Below are 20,839 nucleotides of genomic sequence, written 5' to 3'. Positions count from 1 at the left end.
CCCCGGTTTGCTTTGTCCCATTGTTCCTTAAACTGCAAGCAGATATTGTTGAGCTGGGGGGAGGAGGACTACTATCAGAACTCCTCCTGTCACCCCTTTAAACCCCTGAAAGCACAACCTAGGACAAAGTCCACACTTGCCACACCCTTTTTGGCTCTTTTCTTTTCTCCTTTGATAACTCTTACCTATTTTTCCCCTGCTACCTCCCATCAGCCAGGAAACAAAACTATTTCCCAGAAATTCCTATTGGCATTTTCAAATTCTTACTGTGTACCTGCAGTTATTACCTCATTTTAATTGCCAGCTCGTGCTTGAGTTAAAAAATGACGAACACAATAGCGTCCTTGTAGATGTCGTATGATGATAAGCTGAACTTTTTACAGATTGCCTAATTTGCTTTCTCAGAGCCCATTCCTTTACTGGAAACTCAGTGGAGCTCTTGCAATCACAGAAAAGAGGCTGACCTGACCCTGTGGTCTTTTACCTAAATGTCAGTCCTGAGGGAAAAGAAAGTTGCTAATGCTTTGTGCAGGAGCAAACCAGATTTTAAAAATAGAATCTGTCCCAGGGTGCTCAGCTGGCTCAGTCTGTGGAGCATGCACCTCTTGATCATGCGGTTGTGAGTTCAAGCCCCACACTGGGTGTAAAGATTATTTAAAATTAAAATCGTTAATAAACTAAAACAAAAAAAAATAAAAACAGAATCTGCCCCAGTCTTCAATTCAGTACAAATTACCGACCTGGCATTGCCAGCCCAAAACATCATACTGATTAATAGGTATGTGTTTTTAATCAAACCATGTGTTTTCATAGTCTCTGAGTCAGGTGAAAAGGTGAAAGTTTCACAGTTTCTTTTTTGTTGTTCTTTTTGTTTTATCTTAGAGAGAATCCCAAGTAGGCTTGGGGCTGTCAGCGCAGAGCCCAATACAAGGCTTGATCCCACAACCATGAGATCATGACTTGAGCAGAAATCAACTGAGCCACCCAGGCACCCCACAGTTTCCTTTTAAACTAAATTTGGCTTTGTTTTGTTAAATCGTAACCACCTGACATTTAATATATAGTCCTAATGAAGACTAGGCTTCATTCCTGAGAGTCTATTTTGCTCTTGATTTATGTACTTTCTAACTCCATTCTCTTGTTAGCTTTTAAAATTCCTGTTTTGACACTAGAAATGAGTTACAGTTGAGACATCCCCATTTACTCTCTTTGGAGTATATGGTGCACTAGAACCAGAAAGGCAGTTGGTTTCTGAAGGTCCACACTCGAGTTGAGTTTGAGTGGAGGGTGACTTCTCCAACTAAGACTAATTTTGTCTTCTTTAGTTTCCCACAGTCAGATCACCCGCCTCTACAGCCGATTCACCAGCCTGGACAAAGGAGAGAATGGGACTCTCAGGTAGGCAGTTCTGTCTGTATTTCCTCTTTATTTTGGGGCAATGTCTGAACAGGGCAGAGGTAATAGGCATCCAGAGTGCAGATAGGAGGGACAAGTTCTTCACTGTCTTTGGGCACCATCGATTCACAAGGGAGTTAAATAAGCAGAACAGTGGCTTTACATTTATCAGTAGGTGCTTGTTGCTTTATTCTTAACTTTTGTTGATTTGGGCAGCCAGCCTTCATGCTGCTCCTAGGAACCACCTGGGTGGTCTAGATTGTTTTGTCCTCTCTTCTCATTTCCCAATCCAACCCTATAACCCTAGGATACATCAGTTTATTTATATTAATGTTAGAGAAGATGTTCAATGTTTCAGTCTAGAGCAGTGGTTCTCCGGGCTCCTGGGTGGCTCAGTTGGTTAGATGTCTGACTTCAGCTCAGGTCATGATCTCATAGTTCATGAGTTCGAGCCCCACATCGGGCTCTGTGCTGACAGCTCAGAGCCTGGAGCCTGCTTCAGATTCTGTGTCCCGCTCTCTCTCTCTGCCCCTCCCCCACTCGCTCTTGCTTTGTGTGTGTGTGTGTCTCTCTCTCTCTCTCTCTCTCTCTCTCAAATGGATAAACATTTAAAAAAATACTTTTTAGAGCAGTGGTTCTCAGCTGAGGGTCTTTTGCCCCTGGGTGATAAAATGTCTGGAGACATTTTTTGATTGTCATGACTAGGGCTTGCTGTTGATGTCTGGTGTATAGAGGCCAGAAATGCTGTTAAATGTCATGCAACAGACATGATAGGCCCTCCCATGACAAAGAATTATTCTTCCTAAATATAAAACATGCCCAAGTTGAGAAACTCCTGTCTAGAGTTAAGTATATGATTTCAGAGTAATGTGGTGTTGTACCACTTCATATTTGTAATCATCCTATCATAGTCCAATGAAATATCTTGGTACTATTAGCCCCCAACCTAACTCTCAATAGCAAGCATAGCTTTGACTAACCAAAAGCTAGTAGCTTTTCTAGTGGCTGACAGTAAGCAAGAAGTAGTTTGAGACTTCTTTGGAAGACTTCTAGCACAATTGTGGGATGTAGTATAAATGGGGAAGAAATATAGTTGTTAAGCCTTTGTACATAATCCTTGGACAGAATAGCTAGAGAATTGTGATAAATCCATAGAGCTGTGTTTGTGTAGGGCAACATCACTAGAAGCTGGGATTGACTCAAATCATGCTTTTTAGTCATTAAAGTCAGCAACTATGGAATATCTACCATGTGCAAAGACCACACTGGGTGCTTTTTCTTCTTTTTTTTTTTATTGAGGCAAATACACATAATAAAAAATTTACCATTTTAACGTGCACAATTCAGTGGCCTTAACTGGATTCATAATGTTGTATAACCATTACTACTATCTAGTTCCAGAACATTTTCATCACCTCAGATGGAAACCTTATACCCATTAAGCACTCACTTTTTTTTTTTTAATATTTTTTAATGCTTGTTTATTTTTTTTTTTTTCAACGTTTATTTATTTTTGGGACAGAGAGAGACAGAGCATGAACGGGGGAGGGGCAGAGAGAGGGAGACACAGAATCGGAAACGGGCTCCAGGCTCTGAGCCATCAGCCCAGAGCCTGACGCGGGGCTCGAACTCCCGGACCGCGAGATCGTGACCTGGCTGAAGTCGGACGCTTAACCGACTGCGCCACCCAGGCGCCCCAATGCTTGTTTATTTTTGAAAGAGAGAGAGACAAGGGCAAGCTGGGGAGAGGCAGTGAGAGAGAGAAACACAGAACCTGAAGCAGGCTCCAGGCTCTGAGCTGTCAGCCCAGAGCCCGATGCAGAGCTTGAACCCATGAACCACGAGATCATGGCCTGAGCCAAAGTCAGATGATTAACTGAGTGAGCCACGTAGGCACCCCTAATCTGTCACTTTCTATTCTAGGGACAACCACTAATCTATTGTTTTCTCTGTAGACATTCCATATAAATGGAATCATACAATATGTGGCTTTCTGTGACTGGCTTCTTTCATTTAACTTGGTGTTTTCAAGGTTAAATAATACAGCATGTATTGATATTTCATTTCTTTTTATGGCTGACTAATATTCCATTATATGCATATGTTACATTTTGTTTATCCGTTGATACGTTGATGGACATTTAGGTTTTTCACACATTTTGACTGTTATGAATAGTGCTACTGTGAACATTTTGTGTGAATATATATTTTAATTCTCATGGGGTTTACACCTAGGAGTAATATTGAAGGTCATATGCTAATTTTGTGCTTAATTTATTGAAGAACACCAAAGTGTTTTCCACAGAGGCTGCACTGTTTTACATTCCTACCTGCAATGTATTGAGTGTTCAAACTTCTCCACATCCTCACCAACACTTACTATCTGTCTTTTAATTCTAGTGATCCTCGTGGGTATGAATGATTTATCGTTGTGGTTTTGATTTGCATTTCGCTGCTGGCTATTGATAAGGAACATCTTTTCATGGTTGACCTTTTTTGTTTTTTAATTAATTAAGTTAAATTCAGGTTAGTTAACAAAGTATTGGTTTCAGAAACAGAAGCCAGTGATTCATCACTCACATATAACACCTAGTGCTCATCCCATCAAATGCTCTCCTTAATGCCCATCACCCATTTACCCACCCCCCCAACCCTGTTTGCATGTCTTCTTTGGAGAAATGCCTTTTGAAGTCCTTTGCCAATTTTTTAATTGGTTTGTCTTTTGTTGTTATTGATTTCCAAGAGTTCTTCCTGTATTGCAGACACTAGACCCGTATCAAATATATGATTTACAAATATTTTCTCCTATTCTGTGGCTTGTCTTTTCATTGTCTTTGTAGTATTCTTTGAAGCACAAAAGTTTTAAATTTTGATGAAGTCTAACTTATCTAATTTCTTTTTTGGTCCATGTACTTTTGGTATCCTTTCTAAGAAACCATTGTCAAATTCAAGGTCATCAACATTTACCTCTGTGTTTTTTTCTAGGAGTTGTATAGTTTTGCTCTTCTGTTTAAGTCTTTGATTCATTTTGAGTTATCGTGTGTGTGTGTGTGTGTGTGTGTGTGTGTGTGTGTGGTGTGAAGTAAAAGTCAAACTTTAGCTTTTTGCATGTGGGTGTCTACTTATCCTAGCACCATTGGTTGAAGAGACTATGTACATTTGTACTTGAAAAAAATACATCAGGGGGGCGCCTGGGTGGCGCAGTCGGTTAAGCGTCCGACTTCAGCCAGGTCACGATCTCGCGGTCCGGGAGTTCGAGCCCCGCGTCAGGCTCTGGGCTGATGGCTCGGAGCCTGGAGCCTGTTTCCGATTCTGTGTCTCCCTCTCTCTCTGCCCCTCCCCCGTTCGTGCTCTGTCTCTCTCTGTCCCAAAAATAAATAAAAACGTGGAAAAAAAAATTTAAAAAAAAAAAAAGAAAAAATACATCAGGGGCTGCCTGGGTGGTTCAGTCAGGTGGGCATCCAACTCCTGGTTTTGGCTTGGGTCATGGTCTCCTAATTCATGGTTTCCAGCCCCACATCAGGCTGTCTGCGCTGGTAGCTCGGAGCCTACTTGGGATATTCTCTCTCTCTCTCTCTCTCTCTTTCTCCCTCTCTCTCTGTCTCCCCCTCTCTCTGTCTCAAAAGTAAATAAATAAACAAACTTTAAATATATACACATACTTAAAAAAAATAAATCAGACTAAAATCCTTTTTTTCTTTCCGTTCTAATACTTGAATAATTTGCTTGAGTTTAGGTTTACATCTTCCTCATAAATTCAGATTTAACCACTACGTAAAGTTATAGAATTCACATGCATTTTGAGTCCTTCTTTGTGAAAACTGAGTGATCTGTAAATGTTGATGTGTGTTTTGATCACTTTCATTATTTTCAGGAAAACAATGGAAAGACTTTCATAAAAGGAGTTGTTTCTTCTTAGGGTGAAAATTTTGCAGGTGTCAACTAGTGTTACCTACTCATTAAAATCTTGGTAAGATTTGGGGCGCCTGGGTGGCTCAGTCGGTTAAGTGTCCGACTTCGCCTCAGGTCATGATCTCGCGGTTTGTGAGTTCAAGCCCCGCGTCAGGCTTTGTGCTGATGGCTCAGAGCCTGGAGCCTGTTTCAGATTCTGTCTCCCTCTCTCTCTGCCCCTCCCCCGTTCATGCTCTGTCTCTCTCTGTCCCGGAAATGAATGAACGTTGAAAAAAAGAAAAAAAGAAAAAATAAATAAATAAAGGTTAAAAAAAATTTTTTTTAAATCTTGGTAAGATTTCCTCAATTGCTAAAACACCATTTCATACTCTATGGAAAGCCAGTGAACTAATTTACTCATCTGATAGGTATTTATTGACTGTCAGTGATGTGCTGGGTACTGTTCTCAGTGCTGGTTTTACACATTCTTGGTTGGGGAAGAGGTGGTAGAAAGTGATGCGATATTTTTTTATTTCCTAGTTACCTAGATCTAACTGATTTTTTGTACTCAGTTTTACAAAGCCCTAGGTCTTAAATTTGTGCTTTGATCTCCATGTGGTGTGAATCAAAATATGGGATTATCCCAAGCCTTGAGTATAAGAGGAAATTACCCTATTGTACTACACAGTAAACCAATAGCATATTGTATGTAAACCATTTTTTGGACCCACCAACTATCAGGACATTGCTCTGGCTATGCTTCTTGACACTACCATCTCCTCCTCTGGCCATCCCTTAGATTGTCTACCCTCTTCCCCAGCCCCATCTTCTCTTTTACTCCCTCTAGCCTTAGAGAATACCTGCTAGACTCTAAAATCTTCTGTAGTATAACATAATTTAGTTATTTCTAGCCTTCACTGCCAAACCCAGCTCAAGTCCTGTCTTGACTTTTTCAGGGTACTCAGCCAAATGCAAGTGACCAATCTTTTGTTCCCTAGAATAGGATCTACTTTCTTAAGAAGGCTTTTGGCAGAAATATTTTCCTTTCTACATTTTCTTTACTTTCCTCTTCCATGATGCTCCCATGTCTGGGACCTGAAGCCAAATTCAGCAGAGTCAGAAGCTATACCATGTATCATCCACAGCATTTGTATTCTTTTGTAGTGTCAGTCCCAGTGGGAACATAAAGCAGAAACTTTGGAAGGCTTTGGTTAGGAATTGAGCTTCTGCAAAGTGCTTTCAGAGATTTGCCCAAAGTATGTTTTATAGAATACCAGTTCCTTGGTCTGCCAATAGGTGTTGGATAAAAAGAAGAAACATAATTATCGACTAAACTGTGCAAAGCTTGGGGCGCCTGAGTGGCTCAGTTGGTTAAGCGTCCGACTTGGGCTCAGGTCACGATCTTACGGTTCATGTGTTCGAGCCCCACATCGGGCTCTGTGCTGACAGCTCAGGGCCTGGAGCCTGCTTCAGATTCTGTGTCTCCCTTTCTCTCTACCCCTCCCCCTTTCCTGCTCTGTCTGTCTCTCTCTTTTTCTCTCTCTCAAAAATAAGCATTAAAAAAATAAATACAGGGTGCTTGGGTGGCTCAGTTGGTTGAGCATCTGACTTCAACTCAGGTCATGATCTCACAGTTCGTAAGTTTGAGTTCTGTGTGCGGCTCTGTGCTGACAGCTCAGAGCCTGGAGCTTGCTTTGGATTCTGTGTCTTCCTCTTTCTCTGCCCCTGCCCTACTCACACTCTGACTCTCTCTCAGGAAATGAATAAATGTTTAAAAAAAATTTTTTTTTAATAAATGAACTGTACAAAGCTGGGTAAACAAGGTTTAACAGGCTTCTTTTCTATGGGTTTTCCTGGCATCTTTAATATGCTTAAGTGAATTGGGCCTCTTCAAGAAGGGAGTATTATAAACAGTATTTACCAAATTGATTTTTGGAATTTTCCTGTAGACTTTTTTACATGGATCACCTTCCAGATGGATATTTCATAGAATGTAAAAATATACCGTAACCTCACAAATCTCATTTTCTTCAGAGGCCATTATTTTAGGTCAAATGTTTCTACCACTGCTGTTAAAATTGATCTTCCTGAAATGGCATCTGTCCTGTAAGGGGTCTTGAAGTGGTCCTTTGTAGGTCAGGTCAAGATGAGAGCCTGATCAGCACCTGAATACAAAGATGATTTCTTTTGTTTAAATATCTTCTGTATTGATCTAATCTATGGTGTTAGAAGTCAGGATAGTGATTACCCTTTGTGGAGGGGAGCAGATAGAGACCAAAGGAGCATGAAGGAGGTGTTTGGGTACAGATCATAAACCATTTCATGATTTGGGTAGTGGTTATAATCTTTACTTGGTAAGAGTCATCATGCCAAATACTTGTGATTTGTGCTCTTTTCTGTAGGTATGTTATACTTTAGTAAAAGTTTGCTTGAAAAATAGCCTCTGTTTTGAGCAATTTTAATATTGACTCTTTGTCACATAATACTTTTTCTGTGGGCTCCTGGGTGGCTCAGTCGGTTAAGCATCCAACTTCGGCTCAGGTCATGATCTCACAGTCTGTGAGTTCAAGCCCCGCGTCAGGCCCTGCGCTGGCAGCTCAGAGCCTGGAGCCTGCTTCAGATTCTGTGTCTCCCTCTCTGCCCCTCCCCTGCTCATGCTCTGTCTCTCTCTGTCTCAAAAATAAATAAAAACATTAAAAAAAATACTTTTTCTGAAATAATCCCATGATGAAAAATATTCCTCGATGTTAAATCATGCAGTTTAGGTTGACTACAGGGGATAGTACAAACCAGCTAAACTCTGCAAGAAAGTTTTTAGTGGGAATTGCTTGTTGGCTGTGTTGTTACATATCACTTAAAAAAAGACTGCCTGTTGGGAATGCACACTGGTGCAGCCACTCTGGAAAACAGTATGGAGGTTCCTCAAAAGGTTAAAAATAGAACTACCCTATGACCCAGCAATGGCACTACTAGGTATTTATCCAAGGGATACAGATATGCTTTTTTGAAGGGGCACATCTGTTACAGAACCAGGTTGGAACACTGGTGGAAAAACCAAGCGGCAGCATTTGGAGATCTTGGTGGATCAGAGATTTACTTAACACCGGGGGGCTCAGAGGAGACTGTTTCTCCAAAGATCTGAGTGCCAAATGCAAGTGGGGAGGGTAATTTATAGTTGTCAGCTTCCATATCTGTGGGGGGTTTTGCGCGCGCAGCAAACAAAGGAAGAAGAACCCAGAGGAGAGGTCTCTAAGCTAGAGACCAGAGTTTGTTTTAGCCCCATTGGCCATCTTTGGTGTACTTTATTCCCTTCTCCAACACATGCACCCCAATGTTTGTAGCAGCACTATCAACAATAGCCAAAGTATGGAAAGAGCCCAAATGTCCATTAATAGATGAATAGATAAAGAAGATGTGGTGTATATATATATATATATATATATATATATATATATATATACAATGGAGTGTTACTCGGCAATCAAAAAAATGAAATCTTGCCATTCATAACTAAGTGGATAGAACTAGAGGGTATTATGCTAAGTGAAATTAGAGAAAGACAAATAGCATATGACTTTACTCATATGAGGACTTTAAGATACAAAACAGATGAACATAAGGGAAGCAAAAATAATATAAAAACAGGGAGGGGGCAAAAACATAATAGACTCTTAAATATGGAGAACAAACAGAGGGTTACAGGAGGGGTTGTGGGAAGGAGAATGGGCTAAATGGGTAAGGGGCATTAAGGAATTTACTTCTGAAATCATTGTTATACTATATGCTAACTAACTTGGATGTAATTTAAAAAAATTAATTAAAACAAAATGAAAAAAATAATATAGCAATTAAAAGACAGCAGTTTGTCAGAGTGGATTACAAAAAAAAAAAAAAAAAAAAAAAGACTACCTGTAAATTTTAGGAGATTGTGTCCTGAATGGTAGCTGTTTATCTGCTTAAACACTGAGTGCTTTTTAAGGTTTATTTTCTTGTTTGACTTTATTCAGAGGACAGATGATTTCAGTGTCCCAGACAAGCACTTCCTTGTACACACTGGTATTAGTTATTTCAGAATAGGTTTCACAGATGAGAACTGTGATGCTAGTCTAATTCTCACTCTTTTAGCAGATAATTTTCCTTTCTGAAACCTTTAAATATCTCCTTTTGATGTTCTGAAACTTCACAAAGATGTACCTTTTTGTGGGTTATTTTTCATTATTCACTGCTCAGTATTAGGTGAACCTTCTCAATCTAAAAATACATCCATTAGCTGGGAAGTTTTCTTCTTTTATTTCTTTTATTATTTCCTCCCCTCTCTTTTCCTTTTTGATCTTTATGGCTTATCTGTTGGCTGCTTACTGGACCACAAAGACTCAACTTTCACTCAATATTTCCTGGCTGTTTTGACTTTTTCCTTTGCTTTCTGAAGGAAATCCTTGAATTTATTTTTCAGTCATTTTGATGAACTTTTTTTATTAGTCCACAGCCTATTTTTAATTTCTAAAGACCTCTCTTTTCTCTGACCTCTATTCTAGCATAGTAACTTATTTTTGCTTTATAGATGCAAAAGCTTATCAAGTGTCTATGGGGTTACTTATTAGAGTCTTTTAGAACTTCCTTGTGTTCCCTGAATTATTGTTACCTGTATTCATCTTGATCCTACTCTTTTGTGCAATTAATTTTCCCAAAATATTGGGTGAACTTTGGTTGTCCATTCATATTTATGAAAAAGCCTGCATGGATTACTATAGAAAATTGGCATGGGTTTGTTTGCGGTTGCTTTCACCACAGGTCTTTCCTGGATGGAAGGGCTGACTTCAAGTCCTCTATTTTCTGAGCAGGGCCAGTTGGTAGACCTCACTTTAGGGTATATGGTCAAGGAGCAAGGGTACAGATCCCCCCCTCCCTTCTTCAAATAAAAGGACTGTGTTCCTCAGAGGCCAACTTCTCATATTTGAATTCAGCCCTGCCCAGGTAGCTCTTTCCATTTCTTTCCTAACAGATCAAATGGTTTTATATTGTTAAGATGGGCGTCGGCAGCTGGCCTATTCTTTAAAAATTCCTGTAATTACCCTGAATGTGGCTTCCCTTACCTGGCAGTCCTGAGTGTGGTGCCTTGCTGAGATTCTGCAGGGCAGAATGGCTCTCAGCTGTGTTGCAGCCTTTTCATGGGCCCTCCTCTAACTACTTGTCACTACATTTGCACTTATTTTCTACTTCCAGAATTTGTCACAGTCACTTGGTTACTAGCACACGCCTCCCACCCTGATTGTTTATGTCACGGATATATTCTAATAACGTGTGTGTTTCTGCTGACATTTCAGGGGGTTTTAGAGAGTGAGAGAAGGTAAATGTGTGGGTGCCCAACATATTCAACCAGAGGTCACACGTAGCCTTGCAGATTAGCCAATCTGGCCCTGGAATGCTGCAACAACTAACAAAGTTTAGATTTGGCACTTATTGACACTTTACATGAAAATAATTCTATTATGGAGAGCCTGGGTGGCACAGTTCTTTGAGTGTCCAGCTCTTGGGCTTGGCTCAGGTCATGATATCACACTTTGTGAGTTTGAGACCGACACTGGGCTGTGCACTGATGGTGCAGAGCCTGCTTGGGATTCTGTCTCTCCCTCTCTCTACCCTTCCCCAGTTTTGCACAGACACTCTCTCTCAAAATGAGTAAATAAACTTAAAAAATAAAGTAAAACATTAAAAAAAGAAAATCACTCTATTATCAAGACAACAACAACAAAATTATATTATCAATTTAATTTAAAATATTAATTAAATGGGGGTGCCTGGCTGGCTCAATTGGAAGAGCATGCGACTCTTGATCTTGGGGTTTTAAGTATAGAGATTACTAAAAAAATAAACTAAAATATTAATTACGTGCCTTAAATAATGGAAATTATTTCTGTGTTAAATATAAATAATAACTTATTTCTATTATATCACTTGAATATGGAATGCTTTTAAATTTCTTAATATGTTCCCACAAGCGTGTCCTATTAACAGATTTTAATGTCCTCATTATGTATAAGTCATCTAAGCATCGACCCAGGATCCTGAAATACAAACAGTTTACTGTAAGGCTAATTCTCCAAGTAAGAGAAGGAACCTGCACAGTGAAGATCAGTGTAGAGGGCTGGCACTTCTGGTTACTAAAAGTCTCTCAAACCTCAGTGTGCTGGTGAAGGTCTGGAAAACCACTCTTCACTGGGAATTTCTTGGCCACAAAGAATGCTGTTATATGGTTCTGTTCTCAGACTTGCCTACTTCTAATAATAATATCTTTTCTTGAGGTGCCTGGGTGGCTCAGTCGGTTGAGAGTTTGACTTCAGCTCAGGTCATGATTTTATGGTTCATGAGTTCAAGGCTCACATCAGGCTCATTGCTGTCAACACAGAGCCCACTCTACATCCTCTGTGCCCCCTTCTCTCTCTGTCCCTCTCCTGCTCAATCTCTTTCAAAAATAAATAAACATTAAAAAAATATCATATCTGGGGCACCTGGGTGGCTTAGTTGGTTAAGTGTCCAACTTGGATTCAGGTCATGATTTCGTGGTTCTCTGGGTTCAAGCCCTGTGTCAGGATCTGTGCTCAGGATCCAGCTCAGAGCCTGCAGCCTGCTTCAGATTCTGTGTCTCCTTTTCTCTCTGCCCCTCTCCTGCTTACACTCTGTTTCTCTCTCTCTCTCTCTCTCTCTCTCTCTCTCTCTCTCTCTCTCTCTCAAAAATAAATAAACGTTAAAAAAAATTTTTTTTAATGTTTATTTATTTTTGAGACTCTCTCTGTCTCATGAATGGGCATTCATGAGCATGAATGGGGGAGGGGCAGAGAGAGAGGGAGACACAGAATCAGAAGCAGGCTCCAGGCTCTGAGCCATCAGCCCAGAGCCCGATGCGGGGCTCAAACTCACGGACCACGAGATTGTGACCTGAGCTGAAGTTGGACGCCCAACCGACTGAGCCACCCAGGCGCCCCAAAAATAAATAAACATTAAAAAAATTAAATATATATATATATATATGTGTATCTTCTCTTAAAATATCTTTGAGGAATATTTTCCTAGGTATGAGATAGACTATAATATTGGCATGCTTTTTTAACGTACACACAAATTTTGAACAAAATCTTACACAGTAGGATGTGTACTGCTTAGAGGATATATTTTTCTCTATTAAGTTTGTGTTAGTGGACAAATTTAAGAAGTTGTTTTAGAGAAATTGCCTTGATCTCCATTCTACTATAGAACAACTAATAAAAATAAACTGTATATTTATTTAACAGTTTACAAACGATTATTTTCTATTCTTTCATTTTCATTTTGATACTATCAGTAGTATTCCTCTTGGTCTTATGGAACTGCATTATATATACAATCTAAATTCCAGGAGTAGAATTTTTTTAAAAAGTGTCAAAGGACAGGGTTACGTCTTACTGACATTGGAAGTCCAAGTCTAGATCCCCTTTGAGACTGAAGTTCAGGCTTGGTTGTGTACTCTCCACCTGATACTAGACCTGGTATTTAAACTGTGCCTTTTTTCAGCTAAAATTACTTCAGCTTGTTAGACATTAAACTGAGGTATGTGGCTATGAAATTCAAATGAGCCTTAATCTTCATTTAGAAGGAAGTAGTTATTGTTTCTTAACCTGTGTCAAAGAAGAAGAATCACTTTGGTGATAATGTGGACTTTGTATTACAGAATAAATTATGTAATAAGAGCTTAGTACATTTGTTGAATTAAATAATCAAGACCTCCGTAGTTTCCTTTATCTTTTATCATCTTAAGCAACCCAGTTATCTTAAGAATCGCTTCTTCTGGTTCATTCATTGATATAAAAATTATTTCCCTAAGGAATCAAGGAAAATTAGAATCCAGGGGTGCCTAGGTGACTCAGTTGGTTAACCGTCCCACCCTTGATCTTGGCTCAAGTCATGATCTCATGCTTCGTAGGATCGAGGCCCACTTTCAGGCTCTTTGCTGACAGCATGGAGCCTGCTTCAGATTCTCTCTCTCCTTCTCTATCTGTCCTCCACTGGGGCCCGTGCTTGCTCTCTGTCTCTATCTCTCTCAAAATAAATAAACTTAAAAAGAAGGGGGGCAGGGGTGAGATTAGAATCCAGAGTTATTGTTCCAGAGCTTTGTGCTCAGTTCCCAGGTCAGTTTCTACCTGTGTCACCACCAGTTGTGCTGGAGATGAGCTTCTTGAATTAATTCAGCACCATCTAAATGTTAAACCATTCTAAGAGGAACAAGAGCATTGAAGGCTCCTGAATAAAATAGGGACATTTCATTAGCACTTAGTACAAAGCAGGTAGAGGAATAAGGTCTCTCTCTTCTGTTGGTAAACATCTTGAAGGCAAGAATCAGGTTTATTCAAGTTTATATTATTCTTTTTCTTTACTTTTTATCTGGAAATTGTTTGCTTTCTCTTTCTTTCTTTCTTTCTTTCTTTCTTTCTTTCTTTCTTTCTTTCTTTCTTTCTTTCTTTCTTTTTAATGTTTATTTTTGAGAGAGACAGAAACAGAATGCGAGTGGGTTGGGGGCAGAGAGAGAGGGAGACACAGAATCTGAAGCCGGCTCCAAGCTCTGAGCTGTCAGCACAGAGCCTGACACAGGGCTCCAACTCACGAACTGCAAGATCATTACCTGAGGTAAAGTCAGACGCTTAACAGATCCTAGTTAAGGATCATGCATTGAGTTCAGTTATACATTTCTTTAGCCCCCTATAATCTGGAACAATCCTCTGCCTTTCCCTGTCCTTCATGACATTCATATTTTTGAGGAATACAGCACAGATATGTTCTAGACAGCTTTATGTTCTTGGCACAGGATATCAGCTAAGAAGTTTTTAGAAAATACTTATTGAACATTTTTGGGGAGAGCACCTTTCTCTCAGAAAGTTTAATATGGGAAAAAAGTGTGTGTTTTTTAAGAAAAAGAGCATGTGCTTTGACATAGGGACTTAGATTTAAATCCTGGTTCTGCCACTTACTACTTCAGTAGCACAGGGCAAGTTACTTTATCTCACTGACTCTCAATTTCCTCAGCTCTAAAAGGTTACAGGTAAAACGCCTTGAAGAAACGAGATAATGTGTATAAACAGAGTGACACATGATGTGTATATAGTGAATGGCAGCTAATAATACTCACTTCAGTGTAACTTCCGAGCTGTGAGAAGATGATTGCCCTTGCCAGGTTCGAAACTTAAATACTTCTCTAGCTCTGAGTCGGTAGGAGAAATGGAAGAAGAGCCAGAATCAGAGCAAGGAAGTATGAAAATCAGTTAGTTGTCACATTTTATTCTTTCCTTGGACACTGCCTAAGAATTCCTTGCCTTTCACAGGTGCTGTAGATCTCACCGAGAGTACAGAATTTTTGCTACCTCCCACAGACTCTGTGTTGCTTAATACTTTGCGTTGCTGTTCACTCTCCATACCTAATAACCAAGTACAAAATGGTAATGTTCAAAGAATGATTTACAGGGACAGCTCAGTATTTGTTCGTCAGTTGGTTTATTGACGTAACTTGTGTGCTGAATTCACTGGAATGTGGCATAGTCAAATCTGGCCTCTTCCACTCCTGAGTTGGTGTGAGAAACACTTGGCAGCTACTAAAGTGCGATTCTTTGCAGTTATTTGGTATAATTTGCCACAGAAGTAAATTCCATGAGGTAATGATCTTGCTAGGTTGTACTCTGGCATGACTAAAGGAGTTCCTGCTAAGGGCCAATAATCTCTAACTCAAGGTGATTCTCTTGGCAGCCGGGAAGATTTCCAACGGATTCCAGAACTTGCCATCAACCCACTGGGGGACCGGATCATCAATGCCTTCTTTCCGGAGGGGTGAGTCCCTGCAGTTGTTGGGCTTCCTTTCTGAGGCTAATCTGAAATAATGTATTGGTTGGGTCATCTCAGATCCGTGATCCTCTTGATTATACTGGGCATCCTTAACTTAGTCATATCTAGAAGATCTCTTCTCTTCTACCCTCCTTCCCATTTTTAAATTTCAAATAGGTATATAAGCCTGTTTTCAAACTTCTGTCTTTAATCTATGTTTATCTTTTTTTTTTTTTTTTAATTTTTTTTTTTTTTTAACGTTTATTTATTTTTGGGACAGAGAGAGACAGAGCATGAACGGGGGAGGGGCAGAGAGAGAGGGAGACACAGAATAGGAAACAGGCTCCAGGTTCTGAGCCATCAGCCCAGAGCCCGACGCGGGGCTCAAACTCACGGACCGCGAGATCGTGACCTGGCTGAAGTCGGACGCTTAACCGACTGCACCACCCAGGCGCCCCTAATCTATGTTTATCTTTAATGTAAAACTAAAATTTTTTAAACTTGTATTTGGAAATAATTTCAAATTTATAGAAATTTGTAAAAATTGAAAATAATACAAAGAACTCCCAGACTTATCTGTTGTTACATTGTTAACATTTTGCCTCATTTGCATGTGTTCTCTCAGTTCAAGCCAATGAAAATATAATCAAATCGCATATGTAATTAGAAATTTTCTAGTACCCACATAAAATAAAAAATAAGTTAAATTAACTTCATTAATATATACTTTATTTAACCAATATATTTAAAATATTATCATACGATATATAATCAATATTTTTAAATTAATACATTATATTTTTTTAATATTAAGTCTTTGAAATCTTATGTGTAATTTATACCTACAGCACCTATCAGCTGCTGGAATATTAGTATAAAATATTATGTATTTTATTCTTTTTTCCAGCTTTTTTGAAATATAATTGTCATATAAACATTGAATAAGTTTAAGATGTACAGCACAGTGATTTTATATATGTATATATTGAAAAATGATTATCACAATAAGGTTAGTTCATCTATTTATCACCTCACATAGGGACTGTTTGTGTGTAATGAGAACTTTTATAATCTATTCTCTTAGCAACTTTGAAGTATACAATATAATACTGTTACCTATTCTCACCATGCTATGCGTTACATCCCCAGAACTTAATTCATTTTATAACTGGAAGTTTGTACCCTTTGACCATCTTCACCTGTTTCTCCCATTGCCTATTTTATCTTAATAGATCAATCATATGCCAATTTTTATATCCTTTATAGCACTCCCCCCCACCCCCACTCCAATACACGATCCAGTCTGGGTCTGTTGTCATGTCTCTTTGGCCTCCTTTAATGTGGAACATTTTCACAGCCTTTATTTTTCTTTTACAACATTGGCTAAGGATGCAGTTCTCTCCACCACACACAGTTTGTCAAATAGATTTAGGTTGGTCTAACGGCTTTTGATATGCTTCACTACTTAATACACTGCCATCAAAGTACTGGGTAAATATTTATCCATCTGATTAGGTACTTTTTTCTGAATAAAGCTTATTATGTATTGTTTTAAGTAATCTCTTTAACAATTTCTTCCTGGTTCCTTGTAACTTATCTGTATGACCCAAAAGGACTTTAACAAGTTCAGCGGTTGCCAGTTTCTTAATAATGAGACTAAGTGTCAGTGAGGATACTATCAGATAAAATACCTGGAGAGGAAATTTTAGAACTCTGGATTGGGAGCAAAGGAATTTGCAAGTTGTGAAGTTGGGCATTTAGTACATTTGAGTGACAGAGGGGAAAGACTAGCAGCTAGTTTATTTGAAGACACGAATCTAATCAAACTGAGACCTGCTCTCTTCAGATTCATGTTGACCATGAAGAATCTCCTGCCTGTCTTCATTTTCTCCTTTTTCTCTCCCTGAGAAACTACCCTGTTTGTTTCAGGTGTGGTTTTTGTGCTGAATTCTTGCATTTTTTTCCACTTCCTCTTCAGTCCATACCGAACATTGACCCTGTCCAGAGACAACTTTCACAACTGTGCTTTGTATCCAAACATTTTGGAATGAAAAGTAAGCCTAGTAGAATCATTTTGCCAACAATTTTTTCAGAGTTCCATGGTGACCATTGATTATTTGAAGAAGCGGTTCTTGGGAAGCTGTTTTATAAGGCCCAACCACCTTTGTTGTGACTATAGTATTGGCCGCCATCCTATGCAACATTCTGCTAGAGACAGTAGGCAGGTGCACATGAGGAAGTTGAGGCCCACACTGGGCTACACCATTAAGCTCTTAACAAGCTGCTCTTCTCCTTCTTGCTCTTAATAAGATACAGAGATTTGGTTTCTGGGTTTTTTGTTTCTTCTCTATTCTTAGGCAAGTGGAATTTTTTTTAAATGAAATTTGAAAATGGAGCATTAGTATTTAGTTTCCTTTAACCTTTGAGTCATATGTCAATAATATATGTACTTATTAACCTGTTTGTTCTGGCATATAACTCAAATCTTATTCCATATTACTTGATTCCTCAGATCTTATGTTTTTTTATGAGATACTGCTCCATTAGCAATATATAGCTAACTTGAAAAACTAATGGTCATTCTTTTGAGTACATTGAGCTCATGAGCTAGCTTTTGAACTCCATCCTTAGACAGTCTGATCAGCGTGTTTCTGCCTGGCACTTGAGAGACTTGACGTATGACAACTATTCAATGGGGCAAGAAAAGAGTGGGATTTACTTTTAGGTAGCCACAGGAACCAGACAACCTATTCTTTCCATGACTACCTTAGATAAGTAACCATATCACATTGGATATTCTCCTTTAATTAAAGAATATTGGGGGCAATGGGATGCCTCAGTTGGTTAGGTGCCCACTCTTGATTTCAGCTCAGGTCATGATCCCAGGGTCATGGGATCCAGCCCTGCATCAGGCTCCCTGCTGAGCATGGAGCCTGGTTAAGCTTCTGTCTCCCTTTCCTTCTGCCCCTCCCTTGCTTGTGTGTGCACACTCTCTCTTTCTCTCTAAAATATAAATAAATAACATTGTTCAAGTTTTAGAATTCTTTCTTCTTTTTATAAATTTATTTTAAATGTTCATTCTTTTTTTTTTAATTTTTTTTAACGTTTATTTATTTTTGAGACAGAGAGAGACAGAGCATGAACGGGGGAGGGTCAGAGAGAGAGGGAGACACAGAATCTGAAACAGGCTCCAGGCTCTGAGCCGTCGGCACAGAGCCCGACGCAGGGCTCCAGCTCACGGACCACGAGATCATGACCTGAGCCGAAGTCGGACGCTTAACCTACTGAGCCACCCAGGCGCCCCAATGTTCATTCATTTTTGAGAGAGAGCACGCATGCTGGAGGGGCATGGGGGGGACAGAGGATCTGAAGCTGGCTCCACACTGACAGCAGACAGCCCAGTGCAGGACTTTAACTCAAGAACTGCAATGTTATGACCTGAGCCAAAGTCGGATGCTCAACCATAATTTAGACTCAGGCACCCCTACAATTATTTCTCATAGGGTTACTGATTTGCCTGTGGCATGATTAATTTTCTCCAATTGTAAGTACCAGAAAAGCTTTATATATGAGTATTCTAAACATAATCATGAGAAATGGGGAAAAAAATCTATCCAGTTATGAGGGAATAATAAAATCATGACAAGTAACACAATTATTTTGCAGACATTTAAAATGTTTCAAAGTGTTTATGTTGATTGGAGACATGCTTAAAAGTTTAAAACAGGATAGAAAATTGTGTATGCATACAGTATGTACACAATTATCCAGAATGCATAGAAAAATAAATGGAAGAAAATATATTATTATAATTGATTGATAGAGCTAGGAATGGTATTTTTCCTTCTATTTTCCCCCCAAATTTCCAAAAATGTATTTATTGCTTTTATAACAAAATATTTATTTTAGAAGTTGCTTTTCCATAATGTGCCTTAACCTTAAAATGTGTGGTATAGGTGTATGTGATTTCAGGGGAAACACGATAGGTGGCTGAGGAGTCATTGGGTTGACATGGCTAATTTACTGCTCACTGTAAACCCACTACAGCAATGAGTTCAAGTCCTGGCTTGCCTGATAGTGTAGCCTTGGTGCTACTCAAAATCCTCCTTGGGAAAAGAGATACAAGAAACATCAGTAGATGACTCTGACCCTGCTAAATTCAGTTACCTCTCCAAGTCTGGTTAATCATTTATAATGTGGGAAAAATAATACCTATCTCACAAGGTTGGGTTGATGCTTAATAAAGGTATTTTATGAATCCTAAAGAATCACGCATATGGGGAAAGACCTCGTTAAATGGACTTTAAGGCCACTCTAGCTAAAACTGTTGCCAGCATATTGAATTCCTAGGAAAGAATTACCCCGATTGACATGGTATTCTGTTTGTTCCATTTCCCAATCAGAGAGGACCAGGTAAACTTCCGTGGATTCATGAGAACTTTGGCTCATTTTCGACCCATTGAGGATAATGAAAAGAGCAAAGATGTGAATGGACCAGAACCACTCAATAGCCGAAGCAACAAACTGCACTGTAAGGAGATAAAGTTTTCTGCCTTAAAATATTTGCTTTCATTTCTTACAAATCATGTATTTACTCATTCATTCATCGAAGAAGCATTTACAAGAGTATAGTGATGAAGAGCTCAGACCCTGAAATTAAACTGACTGGGTTTGAATCTCAGCTCTACCCCTTTTTGGCCATGTGATTTTGGGCAAATGACTTAAAAACTTTGGGCTTTGGTTTCCTCTTCTGTAAAATGGGATGTTACGGGATTTCACATAGGGATGTTGTAATGATAAAATGAATTGTAATATGTCAGGTACTTCAAATAGTGCCCGGCAGTAAGAGTTAGCTGCTGATATTATCCTTAAAATTCATAGAATGCTTACCATGTGCCAGGCAGTGTGTAAGTGCTAGAGCAACAACAGTGAATAAAACCCAGCCCCACCTGTAAGGAAGAATGGCAGTCCTCAGCCCATCTTAGAATTTGGTTGCTACTGGGGTAGGAGTAGGGGTAGACAGCTGTCTTAGTGCAAGATTTAACTTTTGTCCCCATGCCTCTTGCCTCCTTTCCTTGGACACTTGTTATATTTCCCTCTGTCCTTGTTGGCTCGTGTATGGTATTGCCCAATCCCTTACAACACTTCTCCAGAAATTGAAATTGAATTTCTCTTTTCATTCAACGTAAGTTGAAATTGAGATTGTATTGCATTGATGAGCCCAAGCTTTTCTTGCAAGAGTGTACAGTGGTATTCAGAGAGGTCTTTGAAGCCACAGAATAAATGGGGCCCATCAAGTTTATATTGGATTTTATTGATTATAGTAAAATAAAAGGCTTTTTAATATGGAAATAAATATAGATAAATCATAGAATATAATGCCAAATTGACATACATTTGAAAGGTGCAGAGCACCTGGCTGGTTCAGTCAGTAGATGTGTGACTCTTGATATTAGAGTCATGAGTTCCAGCCCCATGTTGGGCATAGAGATTACTTAAGAAGAAAAAAAAAGAAAAGAAAAATGAAACATGGGTAATTGAAACTGAAACTTTTAATTTCTGGCCTTTGGGCTACATCCTCAGATCTCCCTGGCTATAGGACTATAACTTCACTCCTGTCTTGTTAAAGAGTTTCAGAAGCACTGAAATAAATTTTGTTATATAGGACAGGAAAGATTTTTGAACCAAAATAGCAAAATACTATTCTTCT

At 39.1% G+C, this 20,839-nt stretch overlaps 1 protein-coding gene across 1 annotated transcript in view; it reads left to right on the top strand.

Annotated features, from left to right (window-relative positions):
* Positions 1-20,839, top strand: part of CHP1 (calcineurin like EF-hand protein 1) — a 46,558-nt gene that overhangs the window by 8,008 nt on the left and 17,711 nt on the right. The window contains exons 2-4 of the mRNA XM_043555619.1: positions 1,326-1,398; positions 15,055-15,135; positions 19,533-19,660. Coding sequence (XP_043411554.1) covers positions 1,326-1,398; positions 15,055-15,135; positions 19,533-19,660 — 282 coding nt within the window. The remainder of the gene's footprint in view (positions 1-1,325; positions 1,399-15,054; positions 15,136-19,532; positions 19,661-20,839) is intronic.

Source organism: Prionailurus bengalensis, chromosome B3 (assembly GCF_016509475.1).
Source record: "Prionailurus bengalensis isolate Pbe53 chromosome B3, Fcat_Pben_1.1_paternal_pri, whole genome shotgun sequence".
Classification (NCBI taxonomy): Eukaryota; Metazoa; Chordata; class Mammalia; order Carnivora; family Felidae; genus Prionailurus; species Prionailurus bengalensis.
Note: the sequence above shows the minus strand (reverse complement) of the source record. Positions and strands in the feature narration are given on the sequence as shown.